General features: G+C 48.8%; 1 protein-coding gene across 3 annotated transcripts in view; it reads right to left on the bottom strand.

Annotated features, from left to right (window-relative positions):
- The window catches only part of ZRSR2 (zinc finger CCCH-type, RNA binding motif and serine/arginine rich 2), an 82,800-nt gene that overhangs the window by 69,305 nt on the left and 767 nt on the right, over positions 1 to 12,728 (bottom strand). For all 3 annotated transcript variants that reach the window (XM_029603229.1, XM_029603231.1, XM_029603230.1), the window contains exon 2: positions 3,535 to 3,614. In XM_029603229.1, the coding sequence (XP_029459089.1) occupies positions 3,535 to 3,614 (80 nt within the window). The remainder of the gene's footprint in view (positions 1 to 3,534; positions 3,615 to 12,728) is intronic.

Here is a 12,728-nt window from a genome sequence, read left to right as displayed (position 1 = left end):
GGGATGTACCAAAGCTACTCCCCATCACGGCAGGAGGCTGCCCGCGGTCCAGTCAATACTGCACGTGCAAAGGCTGTGTCCTCCTGGGCCTGCACATCCAGACGATAAAACCTGGAAAAAGTGTTTAAAGACGACCACGTCCAGCTCGGCAGATATCAACAGGAGACGACAGACTAACCTCCACCCATGACATTGTCTGAGCACTAGTGGACTGAGTAGGCAACGGCTTTCCAGCATCCACATACACGCGGCCCTGACCATCTCCTTGAATCAAAAAAGCTATGGTAGCACGCGAAGCCGGAGTGCCCTGCTTACTCCCGCCAAGGAGAACAAACAGGCGATTCGCCTTTCGAAAAGACTCAAGACCTTCAGATACCACACGACAAGACACTTAACATCCAAGGAGCGCAAAAGGCAAAACTCTGCCGCATCCCTGACCTTATCCAGGGATGGCAAGGAGAGGGACTGATTCAAATTAAAGTCCGAGACTAACTTGGGCAAGAAAGATGGAACAGTAGCAGCTGTAATGCTCCCGGAGTCACCCGAAGAAACAGCTCCTGGCAAGACAAGGCCTGCAGCTCAGAAATTCGATGCGCAGAACATATAGCCACCAGGAACACAGTCTTCAAAGTCAACAACCATAAGGAAAGGTACAAAGTGGTCGGAGCGTAGGGCCCACCAAAAAGACCAGCACCAAATTAAGACTCCACAATGGAACTGGTAATCTCAAAAGGTGCTTCAATCCCTTCTAAAAACGGGCCACATCAGGATGAGGCGACAAGTAAACACCATTCACTAGGCCTCTAAAACAGGCAAGAGCCGCAGCCTGCACCTTCAAGGAATTAAGGGCCAAGCCTTTATTCAATCCATCCTGCAAAAAATCCAGAATGAGAGGGATCTTAACTGAACAAGAAAGAACACCCCGCTCCTCACATCAGGCATCAAAAACTCTCCAAACCCGCACATAAGCCAAGGAAGTGGAGAACTTGCGAGCGCGGAGTAAAGTGGCAATCACCTGCTTTAACAGGCAAACCCTCTCAAGGGTCAAATCATAAGGCAGAATCAAGTCAGATCCTCGTGAAGAACCAGTCCCTGCTGAAGCAGATTCAAGTGCGGTGGAAGACAAAGAGGGGCCTCCACCGGGAGTCCTCGCAAATCCACATACCACAGATGCCTGAGCCAGTCCGGCACCACCAGGTGTAGTAGCCCCTGTGGCCTTTGATCTTGTGAATTATCCTGTCCAGCAAGGGCCACGGAAGAAAGGCATAAAACAATCTGTCTTCTGGCCAGACTTGTCTATTCCCAGGGACCACGGATCTCTCCTGCAACTGTAGAAGCGAGGAACCTTTGCATTTCGAGAAGTCACCAGCAAGTCTAGGAACTGAAGGCCCAGCGATCCACAATCAGTTGAAACACCTCGGCTGACAACATCCACTCTCCTGGGTCCAGACTTTCTCTGCTGAGAAAGTCCACTCTTACATTGTCTCTTCCTGCAATGTGAGAGGCCAAGATCATCTGCAGATGCCCTTCTGCCCATTCCATCAGCTGGTCTATTTCCTGTGACACCTGCTGGCTCCTGGTTCCTCTCTGGCGATTGATATAGGCCACCATCGTCTCATTGTCAGACATCATGAAAACCACTTGATTCTGCTGCCTGTAGCTGAACTGCAAGCATGCCAGCCAATCGCCTGGAGGCCCAGGTGGTACAATGTTTCAGTAGGACTCTTCAGCATTCCAGCACTCCTGGGGCGTTATATCAATCAATTCCTGGATGGCATCCATCAGTGGGAAAAAACAAAAGGCTTTATGTAAGGAAACCAAAATGGGATTCTTCCTCAGCTGACATAGCATCCGAACCAGGCTGTTTCAAGGTCTGGGAAATCAGGGCTGGCAGTTCGTCTCTATGAAAGAACCTCAATATGGTTCAATACGGTTCCAGCCCTGGAGGAATTTCCCCATCTTCCAGGAAATCAGGATCAAGCTCATCATCAGTGCCATCTGGATTCCTGTCGGGAACACCCACAGGGAGCAGAGCCCTGGCGCATAAGCATAGGATTGGAAGAGGAAGGAGCCACCAGCTGAGGGTCCAACCAGACAGTAATGGGGGAAGCAGAGGACTGCGCCTGAAGAAAGGCTTGTAAGCCTTGAAAATATTCCACACAAGAAAAAGCAGCTGGGTCCAGACCAAGCCCAGAAGGAACTGGAGCTGGTCCCACAGAACTGCCCTCGCCAGCAGAGAAGCCAGTCAAGGGACAACCAAGATCTGGGCGTTCCCCCCAGTCAAGGCCGTGACCAATCCATTTTACCGGCTCAGTACAGAGACAGTCTCCGGCTGCAGGGGGAGAGGGCATCTACCGCGCTCGGCTTCCTGCACCCGCTACCTTTCAGCTGAACTAGCAGCTAAGTCCTCACCATGAAACCCAGCTACCAGACCAAGGCACTCTTCTGAGGAAACACAGAAATCGCCTCAGGAATTCTTAACTGGGGGAGGGACCTATAGGTATTACCACAGAAGAGCGGGGCTTTCTTTGCCTTAATTTAGAATTTCAAATTTCTCCTTTCAAAAAGCTCAAAGCAATCCCCATAGGGAGATGCAAGTCCACCATCTGCTGGAGACGGAGAATACAAGCAGGCTGGTGACATCAGCTTGCTCAGTCTCCATCTGCTGGCAGGGGAGCATAAACCCATTGGTCCTGAGTCCATTTGTCTACACGCTAGGAAATTCATATTACAACTGCTTTTCTCAGCTAGCTGAAGTTACTAAGCTTTTTGCCACCTGCTTCCCATGCACTAAAGGAATAGAACTCTACCATCAAAAACAAAATTAGAGCTTACTGCTCAAATATTATACACACCATATAAAATGTATTCTCTGTTACATTTTTCCCCCTAAGCCCTTCCCTTCTCAGGCAGCATTTCCAGAAGGTTCCAATGGAGACTGCATTGGCCCAAGCGTAGCAGTTGCCTTTCATCCTTCCCTAGACCTTAGCACACTTCCATGGTGTGCCCAGACCTAACTGACCCCAACAGATGAGAAATCTGAACCGGGATCTTCCATGCCACAGCTCAAGGCACTTCCGCCTGAGCTACAGGGCTGGCTCTTTTTCTGGTGATTCTGTAACAGAATTTCTTCAAAATATAGGGAGCATAATTTAATAACAACCGACAAGACTAACACGTTGACAAAGCACATAAATTGCGCCAATTTTCAAAGCAAACAATGTGCATAGGTTCTCTTTGAAAATTATATAACCTGCCCAAAGTTATACCTGCTCTTTACTGGGCATAACTTGAGTGGGTTAATTTACACTTATTTTTTTCACTCAAAAGTATGCAGGTAAATTCCAACTCTTCCCCTCAGAATGGATATTTTTGTCCACATAAAATTATAAACACAATTGAAAAACATGCATACTTTTATATACACAATCCATATGAATATTTATAACAAGCCAAGGACATGCATAAACCCGTCTCTTATGCATGTAAATAGCTTTGAAAATAAACCCCAAAATATCTTATCACAGAATGTACCTGCATCTCTCAGTCTAGCCAACTCTTGTCTCTTTTTCCTTCGTTTTTCTTTCTTGAGAATAGCTCTAGATTTTTTATGACTGAAAAGTATAAAGACTTCAGTTATTTTATTTACACTACAATAATATAAAAACATAAGAAGTGTCATGCTAAGTCACAGTAAGGTCCATCGAGCCCAGCATCCTGTCTCTGACAGTGGCCAGTCCAGATGACAAGAATCCGACAGATCCCAATTCCCAGGTACAGACTTGCCAAAGCTTTTGCCATTATAGCAAAAAAATGTACGATGTGGTGTACAGAGATGAAATGTTTCCAATCTGTTTACTTGACCTGTAATAAAGGATTTCAAATATGCCAAGGCACAAAACCCTGACCAAATGAACAGCAAATAGACCATTGTGATGGCTAGCAGCATCAAGTATTCATTTGAACATCACTTTAAAAGAAAAAATTGGAGAAATTACTTACCTGATAATTTCGTTTTCCTTAGTGTAGACAGATGGACTCAGGACCAATGGGTATAGTGTACTCCTAATAGCAGTTGGAGACAGATCACATTTCAATCTGACGTCAGCCCTAGTACATATACCCCTGCAGGAAGTACAGCTCTTCAATATTCTCCTCGAAAAGCATTGTGGATATATGTATGACTGAATAATTTGAATAACTTGATTAACTTTATAACTTGGTTAACTTGATTAATTTGAACTGGTTGAATTGGCTATAGCTAGAGACCCCCAGAGCCCTCAACCGAGAAACGTCGACACCCAGTAGGATGGGTGTCCTACATGAAGGAAAGCATGGCTTACCTTTGAATCACTCGCTCCCGGGGATGTCCTCCGAGAATTCCTTGAGTTACGGCAGCCGTGGGTGGGATGCTGAGTGCATCTGTCTACACTAAGGAAAACGAAATTATCAGGTAAGTAATTTCTCCATTTCTTAGCATGTAGCAGATGGACTCAGGACCAATGGGATGTATAAAAGCTACTTCCGAAACTGGTGGGAGGCTGCCCGTGACCCACTTAGTACTGTCCTTGCAAATGCAGTGTCCTCCCGAACCTGAACATTCAGGCGGTAAAACCTAGAGAACGTGTGGATGGAGGACCATGTTGCCGCCCTGCAGATCTTGGCAGGTGACAGCATCTTGGTTTCTGCCCAGGACACTGCCTGGGCTCTAGTAGAATGGGCCTTGACTTGTAAAGGCGATGGCTTGCCTGCTTCCATGTAAGCCGCCTTGATGACTTCTTTGATCCAGCGGGCTATGGTTGCTCGCGAGGCCGCTTCCCTCTGCTTCTTCCCGCTGTGAAGGACGAATAGATGGTCCGTCTTTTGTACGGATTCTGACCTTTCCAGGTATCGGGCTAGGAGTCTGCCGACGTTGAGATGGCGTAGACTTCGAGCCTCTTCCGAATTCTTATGCTCATCTGGCAATGGTAGCGAGATGGTTTGGTTGAGATGGAATTGAGACACCACTTTGCGGAGGAACGATGGAACTGTGCGTAACTGGATGGTTCCTGGGGTGAGCCTGAGGAACGGCTCTCGGCAGGACAGTGCTTGTAGCTCGGATATAAGACAGGCTGAACAGACTGCCAGCAGGAAGGCTGTCTTCAATGTTAATAGTCGGAGAGACAGGCCGCGGAGAGGTCTGAAGGAGATTCCTGCCAGGAAATCTAGGACCAGGTTAAGGTTCCAAAGAGGCACCGGCCACTTTAGGGGTGGTCGAATTTGCTTGACTCCTTTCAGGAAGTGGGAGACATTCGGGTGAGAGGCTATGTTGTCGCTCTTGCTCTTGGTTCCATAGCATGACAAGGCAGCCACCTGTACCTTGATGGAGTTGAACTTCTGTAGCCCGTTCTGTAGGAATTCCAAAATCGCAGGAATTTTGACTGAGCGTGGTATGATGTCGTGGTCCTCGCACCAGGATTCGAATACTCTCCAAATCCTTATGTATGTTAGGGATGTGGAGAACTTGCGTGCTCGGAGTAGGGTGTCAATTACTGCCCCCGAGTATCCTCTCCTCCTTAGGCGAGCCCTCTCAATAGCCAGACCGTAAGAGAGAATCGAGCTGGATCCTCATGGAGGATCGGTCCCTGTTGGAGCAGGTCTCTGTGTGGAGGTAGCGGCTGGGGGTTCCCTGCCAGCAGTCTTCGCATGTCTGCGTACCACGGATTTCTTGGCCAGTCCGGGGCCACTAAAAGTACTGGCCCCCTGTGGTGTTCTCTCTTGTGGATGATCACGCCCAATAGGGGGCCACGGCGGGAAGGCATATAACAGAGTCTCCTGTGGCTAGGTCTGTACCAGGGCATCGATTCCCTGGGACTGGGGTTCCCGCCTGCGGCTGAAGAAACTGGGTACCTGGGCGTTGGACCGGTTTGCCAGGAGGTCCATGGTTGGTGTTCCCCAATGGTTTACTATCAATCGGAATGCTGTGGTTTTTATTTTATTTTATTTATTTGTGTTTTTCTATACCGGCATTCACGGGAGTACGTATCATGTCGGTTTACATAAAACAAGGGGTGATCAATACATTATAACTACATAACTAAAACATAAGAGTATACATTACAGGAGTATAAACAAGTGCATGGAAGAGAAAGTTACAATAAAACAGGGGTTATTCTAACTGGGATTAGAGTTAAAGGAAAGATAAACAAGTTTAACAAGAGGTAAAACATTGTAGTGATTGGTTTGTAGTGTCTGATTCAGTTAGAAGAGAATGTTCAATTAAATAATTGTTCTTTTAAATAAATATTTTATTTGATAGAAAATGTTCAGTATTGCTGTATTTGATTTTGCTGCAATTGATGGAAGTGAATCCTTAAGGGTCTGGAAATGCTTTCATGAACATGGTTGACAGTTTCCATTCTTCTGGATCTAGACTTTCTCTGCTGAGGTAGTCCGCTGCGACATTGTCTTTGCCGGCAATGTGGACGGCCGAGATCTCTTGAAGATTCACTTCCACCCATGACATTAGGGGTCTATTTCCAGAGACACCTGTTGGCTTCTGGTTCCTCCCTGACAGTTGATGTAGGCCACTATTGTGGCGTTGTCCGACATTACTCTGACCGCTTTGCCTCGGAGTCTGTGACCGAACCTTAGGCAGGCTAGTCTGACTGCCCGGGCTTCTAGGCGATTGATATTCCATCCCGACTCTTCTTCGTTCCATTGCCCTTGGGCGGTTAGCTCCTGGCAGCGTGCTCCCCATCCTCGTAGGCTGGCATCCGTGGTGAGTAGGATCCAGGTTGGGGAGGATAGTGTCGTTCCCTGGCTCAGGTGGGCTTCTGTAGCCACCATCGTAGTTGGGCCCGAACACTGTCCGGGAGCTGAAGCTGTACGGTGTAGTTCTGGGACAGTGGATTCTATCGTGATAGTAGTGAGCGTTGTTCGGGTCTCATGTGAGCTCGTGCCCATGGGACTACTTCCAATGTGGATGCCATGAGGCCAAGAACTTGTAGATAATCCCATACTGTGGGGAGAAGTTCGCTCAACAGGGTTCGTAACTGGGTCATCAGTTTTGATCTCCTTGTCGGTGTCAGGATGACCTTGTCTTGTTTGGTGTCAAACCAGACTCCCAAGTATTCTAGAGATTGGGAAGGCTGCAGGCAGCTCTTGTTTGTGTTGACCACCCACCCGAGGCTCTCCAGTAGAGTTTTGACTCTGTTGGTTGCCTGGTGGCTTTCCTCTGGGGATTTCGCTCTGATCAGCCAATCGTCTAGATAAGGGTGCACTCAGATTCCTTCCTTCCTCAGTGTTGCTGCCACCACCACTATGATCTTGGTGAACGTCCGGGGTGCAGTGGCTAACCCGAAAGGTAGTGCCCGGAACCGGTAGTGATGGTCCAGGATCGAGAAGCGTAGAAAACGCTGATGCTCTTGATGGATCGGAATGTGTAGGTAGGCTTCCGACAGATCCAGGGAGGTAAGGAATTCTCCCGTTTGTATCGCCCTTATTTCCGAGTATAGGGTTTCCATGAGGAAGCGAGGAATCTTCAGGTGACGGTTGACCGCCTTGAGGTCCAAGATAAGTCTGAATGTTCCTTCCTTCTTGGGAACGATAAAATAGATGGAATAATGGCCAGTATTTATTTGTTGTGGAGGCACCGGTGTTATAGCCTCTAAGGCTAGTAATCTGGTCAGTGTAGCTTCTACTGCCATTCTTTTGGAAGGGTCGTGACAGGGAGATTCCACAAACTTGTCCGGAGGGAGGTGGTGGGGAATCCAGGAAATATCCCTCTCGAATGATGGATAGGACCCACTTGTCCGAAGTTATCTCGACCCATCTTTGGTAGAATAGGGCCAGTCTGCCCCCTATGGCTTCTTCCTTTGGACAGGTCGGCTGATTTTCATTGTGGGGTGTGGCTGGGGCCTGGGCCTGAGCTGGCTCCCCTTTTATTGTGCTTGTTCCGAAAGGACTGGCTCTGGCCTGCGGGGCGGGCCGCTTAATATGAGCTTCTATATGGGCTGTGATCCTCTGCCCCTGGAGGTCCGGGGGAAGGATCGCTGGTTTCTCTTATTCTGTCCTCCAGCCGCGGCAGTGGGGACTCGCCCCACTTGTTGGCTAGTTTCTCTAGTTCGCTTCTGAACAGGAGTGTTCCCTTGAAAGGCATCCTTGTGAGTCTCGTTTTGGAGGATGCGTCGGCTGACCAGTTTTGGAGCCAGATTTGTCTTCTGACCGCCACGGCGGATGAGACTCCTCTAGCTGCTTGTGCGTACCAGATCTGAAGCAGCATCCATGAGGAATGATACAGCTGGTTCCAGGGCTTCCCCAGGAGTGTTGTTCCTGGTCTGTACTAAGCAGGCACGTGTCACCACGGCACAGCAGGCCGTGATCTATAAAGACATAGCGGAGACATCAAAGGACTGTTTGAGGATAGATTCCAGACGTCTATCTTGAGCATCCTTGAGTGCTGCTCCTCCCTCCACCGAGATAGTAGTGCACTTCGAGACCGCGCAGACCATGGCATCCACTTTCAGACATGCCAGGAGATCTTTGGCGGCTGGGTCCAGAGGGTACATGGCTGCCAGAGCCCAGCCCCCTTTGAACGTGGTTTCTGGGGCATCCCATTCCAGGTCAATTAGATGCTGGACGGCTTGTAATAGTGGGAAATGGTGGGAGGTCTGATGAAGTCCCTCCAAAAGTGGGTTCGTCTTAGGTTCCCCTGAGGCACTTGTGCCCAGGATGGCAAGCTCTTTTAAGCTGTGTGTGACCAGGTCTGGAAGCTCGTCCTTGGTGAAGAAGCGTCTCATGGTTCATTGGGGTTCTGTCCCCAGAGGGAGTTCCCCTTCCTCCAGGGCTTCTGACTCCTCATCTGAGATGTCTGTGTCCCCAAAGGTGGGGCTTCTGGGCGGTGGAATCACTTCCCTGGGCATAGAGGGTCCTCGCATGTGGAGGTCCTCTGGTGGGGCCTGTGACCGCATTGTAGGAGGCCCCGGTTGCATGTGGACAAAGGTATGCAGACCTTTGAAGAATTCCACCCAGGAAATAGAAGCTGGGTCTAGACTAGGGGGTGCCGTGTCCCTGGGGAGCCCTGTTTGAGGGGGGGTCCCACTGTGTGATGCTAGGTCCGGCGTACTGCTCGAGAGGCTGGGGTCCAGTACTGGCTGGGGAGGGCCATGAGTTGGGTCCCCTAGGGCCTCTTCGCACTGTATACACAGGGCTGTGGCCTCCTCATGTTGTGCAGCTCTAATGTGGCATGCTGGGCAAAGGCCCTGAGCTTTGAGCTTATTTTCAGGTGGTGCCATGGCTTGTGTGCATACAAAATAGTTGTGCGCTCCGGTGTGCGAAGTTGCGCAAGTAGTTGGTGCACACGTGCAGAGAGATGTGCGAGCTGTTGTGTGCACGTCAAAATTATGCGCCCAGCACAGTGAGCGCGTGGCTACGTGCTTCGCTTGTGCGCGCGACGTTATGCGCACAAGGTATCTGTGCGCACAGCTCACTATGGCGGACAGGGCCAAAATGGCGACGGCGACCACGCGGACAATATGGCAACCACCTCGGAGGGTCTCCACGTGGGAGGACCCTCGGATCTGACCGGGGTCTAGCTCTGCTAGGGCAGATCAACCCAGTGGCACTGGTCCCAGCTGGCGACCTGTGCATCTCCTCGAGCTTCGAAGACTGGGGACTTTTAAATAGGTTTCTACCTTACCTTGTCCCGGCGCTTCCCGGTTTCGTTCCAGGCGGTCTCCGGCTGTGGGGGGAGAGGGAAAATCCTTCACCCCCACGCTCGAGGTTGCACCCGCTGCCTCTCAGCCTTACCCGATGTCAGGGGCTAGATCCCCACCGAGGGTTGGCTGCCGGACCGAGACTTACCTCCGAAGGATCGCAGAAATCACCTCGGGAATCTCGACTGGGGGAGGGACCCAACGGGTGTCACCGCAGGAGAGTGGGGCTCGTCTCTAGAGGTAAGATTTCTTCTTAATTTGGATTTCCTTGGTAAAATGTACTCTAACGCTGTGCTAGCGTGCATAGAGTCCCTAACTGCTATGGAGACGAAGAATACTGAAGAGCTGCACTTCCTGCAGGGGTATATGTACTAGAGCTGACATCAGATTGAAATCTGATCCGCCTCCAACTGCTATCAGGAGTACACTATACCCATTGGTCCTGAATCCATCTGCTACACACTAGAAAATCAATGGTTTCTATTTGCATCAAACAAAAGCAAAAACACTGAAATCCTACCAAATGATATACCTCTCAATATGCTTAATGCATCTAGGAAGAATACTACTGTGATATTATTGAAATATCTCCTTATAAATGACACCAGAAAACAGGGGAAATCTTTAACATGGTACTGAACTCAGCTTATGAGGTGAGAGCATACTTGCCACTTCACCCCCAGCCAATCCTGATTTTTTTTCAAGGCTTACAAAATATCAAGCTGCAACTCTGCTTATTAAGAACGTTGGACCAAAATTCCTAGAACGAACCTGGGGTTAAACTTCACTTTATTTACATTTATAAACTGCTTACTGCATCCAAGATGCTCTCCAAGTGGGATTCAAAACAAAAACAAAAATGCCTTCTGCAGGTCATTATTTATAAAATGACAGCTACACAACATAGACTGGCCTTGTTAATAAAAATGTGAAACCTATGAGCGGTAAGGTAATAGCACAACCGTGGCTTGAAGAACGATGACATTTAACGCCGATAAGCTTCAAACCTGCGGCAATTCAACCATTTTTGTTATGTAAAAAATGTTTTAAAGCATTCAAAGTGCACCGTAGTTAAAAACTCCTCATCCACACCCCTTCCCCAAATTCATCCATTGACCCTCAAACCCTACAACCTGCCAGACATTCCATTCATTCTGCATACCTCCCAATAGTACTTAATTCATTATGTGGGGATCCCTTGGTCTCCCACTACATGACCATAGATCCCTGCCCTGGTAGGCAATAGCAAAGGGGACCGGCCATTTCCTGCAGCACATCCCTCTGAGGATGCCTGAAATGGCTCAGTCTTTGTCCAGAAAAGGGGGGGTGTCAGAGCTTTAGTGAATGTGGTTAGTTTAGTTTGGTTTTGTTGAGAGTTGCAGGTTTTTGCTCCTGCGCTGTTTGGTTGGGAAACTGCCCAGTTCCAGTGCACCCCTTGCCTGGTAGGGGCTATCCCTTCCTGTGAGTAGAAAGGACTTTAGCAAGAAGTTTTTGTCCAGTTTTGTTTGAGCCCATGTTAATCTTGTTCCTGTTGGTGAGGCAACCCCTATAACCACAGGACAGGAGGGTGACTACATGTTTCTACCTTCCCCATCAGTGAGAGGACTACAGTGTAGTTTGGATTTTGAAAGTTGAGTTTTATTGAGAAGGTTTTTTGTACCATCCCTCCTCACTGTGTGGCTGGGCTGCAAAAAGCCCTACTGGTATCCAGAAAAAAGAACCTTTTCCCCTAAGAAGTCAAATAACTAAGGAGTCCAGAAGAGAAGAGCTCGAGATCAAATTGGAGACCCCAACTAGATCTCCATCCCGGGGAACGCAGGTCACAAGCTGGGACAACTAGGACTCTGGTGGACTGCAGGTACAGTAAGTTTTCATGAGAAAGGGGATCCCCTAAATAGGTTTCCCTTCCCAGTTGGGACCCTTGCCCCCTCAGACTATTAAGGGGGGTGAGTGGCTACCAGGGAGTAGTGAAAAAGAAACTTGCATATAGGAAAAAGGAGAGTAGTCCAGCTTGTAACCACACCAGGAACACAGATGTGAAGAATCAAATAACATATTCATTGGACATTTATTTTAATTCTGCTAAGTCAAAGTAAAGGTTTTTTGAATACCCACATTGTATCCTGCCTTTTTCTACAGCACTAACCGCATCAAAGGGGACAGTAACATACCTAAAAGAGGGTTACAGTTCACCACCGAGGCCTAAAAGGTTAAGCCTTTCCCCAGAAAAAGAATCCACTCTTTGGAACTTGTTAAAGTTAGGGAAGTGACAAAAGAAGATAGCGCCAAGAGAAATTATTTTGTGTGCTCCTGGAAAAAGTGACAATCCAAAGAAACTAACTAAACACTGCAAGGTTAACCTGGTAAGATACCGCAACTCCTTGCCTGCCCCTCCCAGCCCAGTTAACAGATAGTTTAAAATGGGGTAGGGAACTCTGGTTCTTGAGTACTGCAAGCCAGTCAGGATTTCATGATATCCACACTGAATATCCATGAGATGTATTTGCATGCACTGTTTGTACTGTATGCAAGCAAGCCTGGCGCCACCGGATGTGCAAACCGTGCAACTGTACAGGACACACTCAGAAGCGTGGCATTGGGAGCAGGAAGACCCTTGTGGTTCCGATGGTGGATCCAGTCCCACCAGTGGTAGAAGCAGGAGGCCCGTGCGGCCACCAGTGGGCTCCATCCCACCTGTGGCAGAAGAAGCAGAAGGCTAGACAAGAAGAGGAAGCTCGTCCTGCAGCTCCTACTCATGTGCTGGCCTCGTAGCAATACTTGTGATACCAACACTTCTGTATTCTCATCTCATGATGCAGCCATGGGTTTGGTGAGGGGGGGGGGGGGTGTCAAAGTTTGTATCACCAGAGGGAGCTGGGCCCAGGACAATGAATAAACGGGGGGGGGGGGCCCACAGTAACTGTCCGCACAGTGCAGCAAAAAAGCTAGCGCGGGCCCTGCATGCAAATACATAAATACATCTCATGCATATTCATTGTAGAGATCTTGAAAACACGATCGGAATTGCCTATC

Source organism: Rhinatrema bivittatum, chromosome 5 (assembly GCF_901001135.1).
Source record: "Rhinatrema bivittatum chromosome 5, aRhiBiv1.1, whole genome shotgun sequence".
Lineage (NCBI taxonomy): Eukaryota > Metazoa > Chordata > Amphibia > Gymnophiona > Rhinatrematidae > Rhinatrema > Rhinatrema bivittatum.
This window is presented reverse-complemented; position numbering and strand designations above follow the sequence as displayed.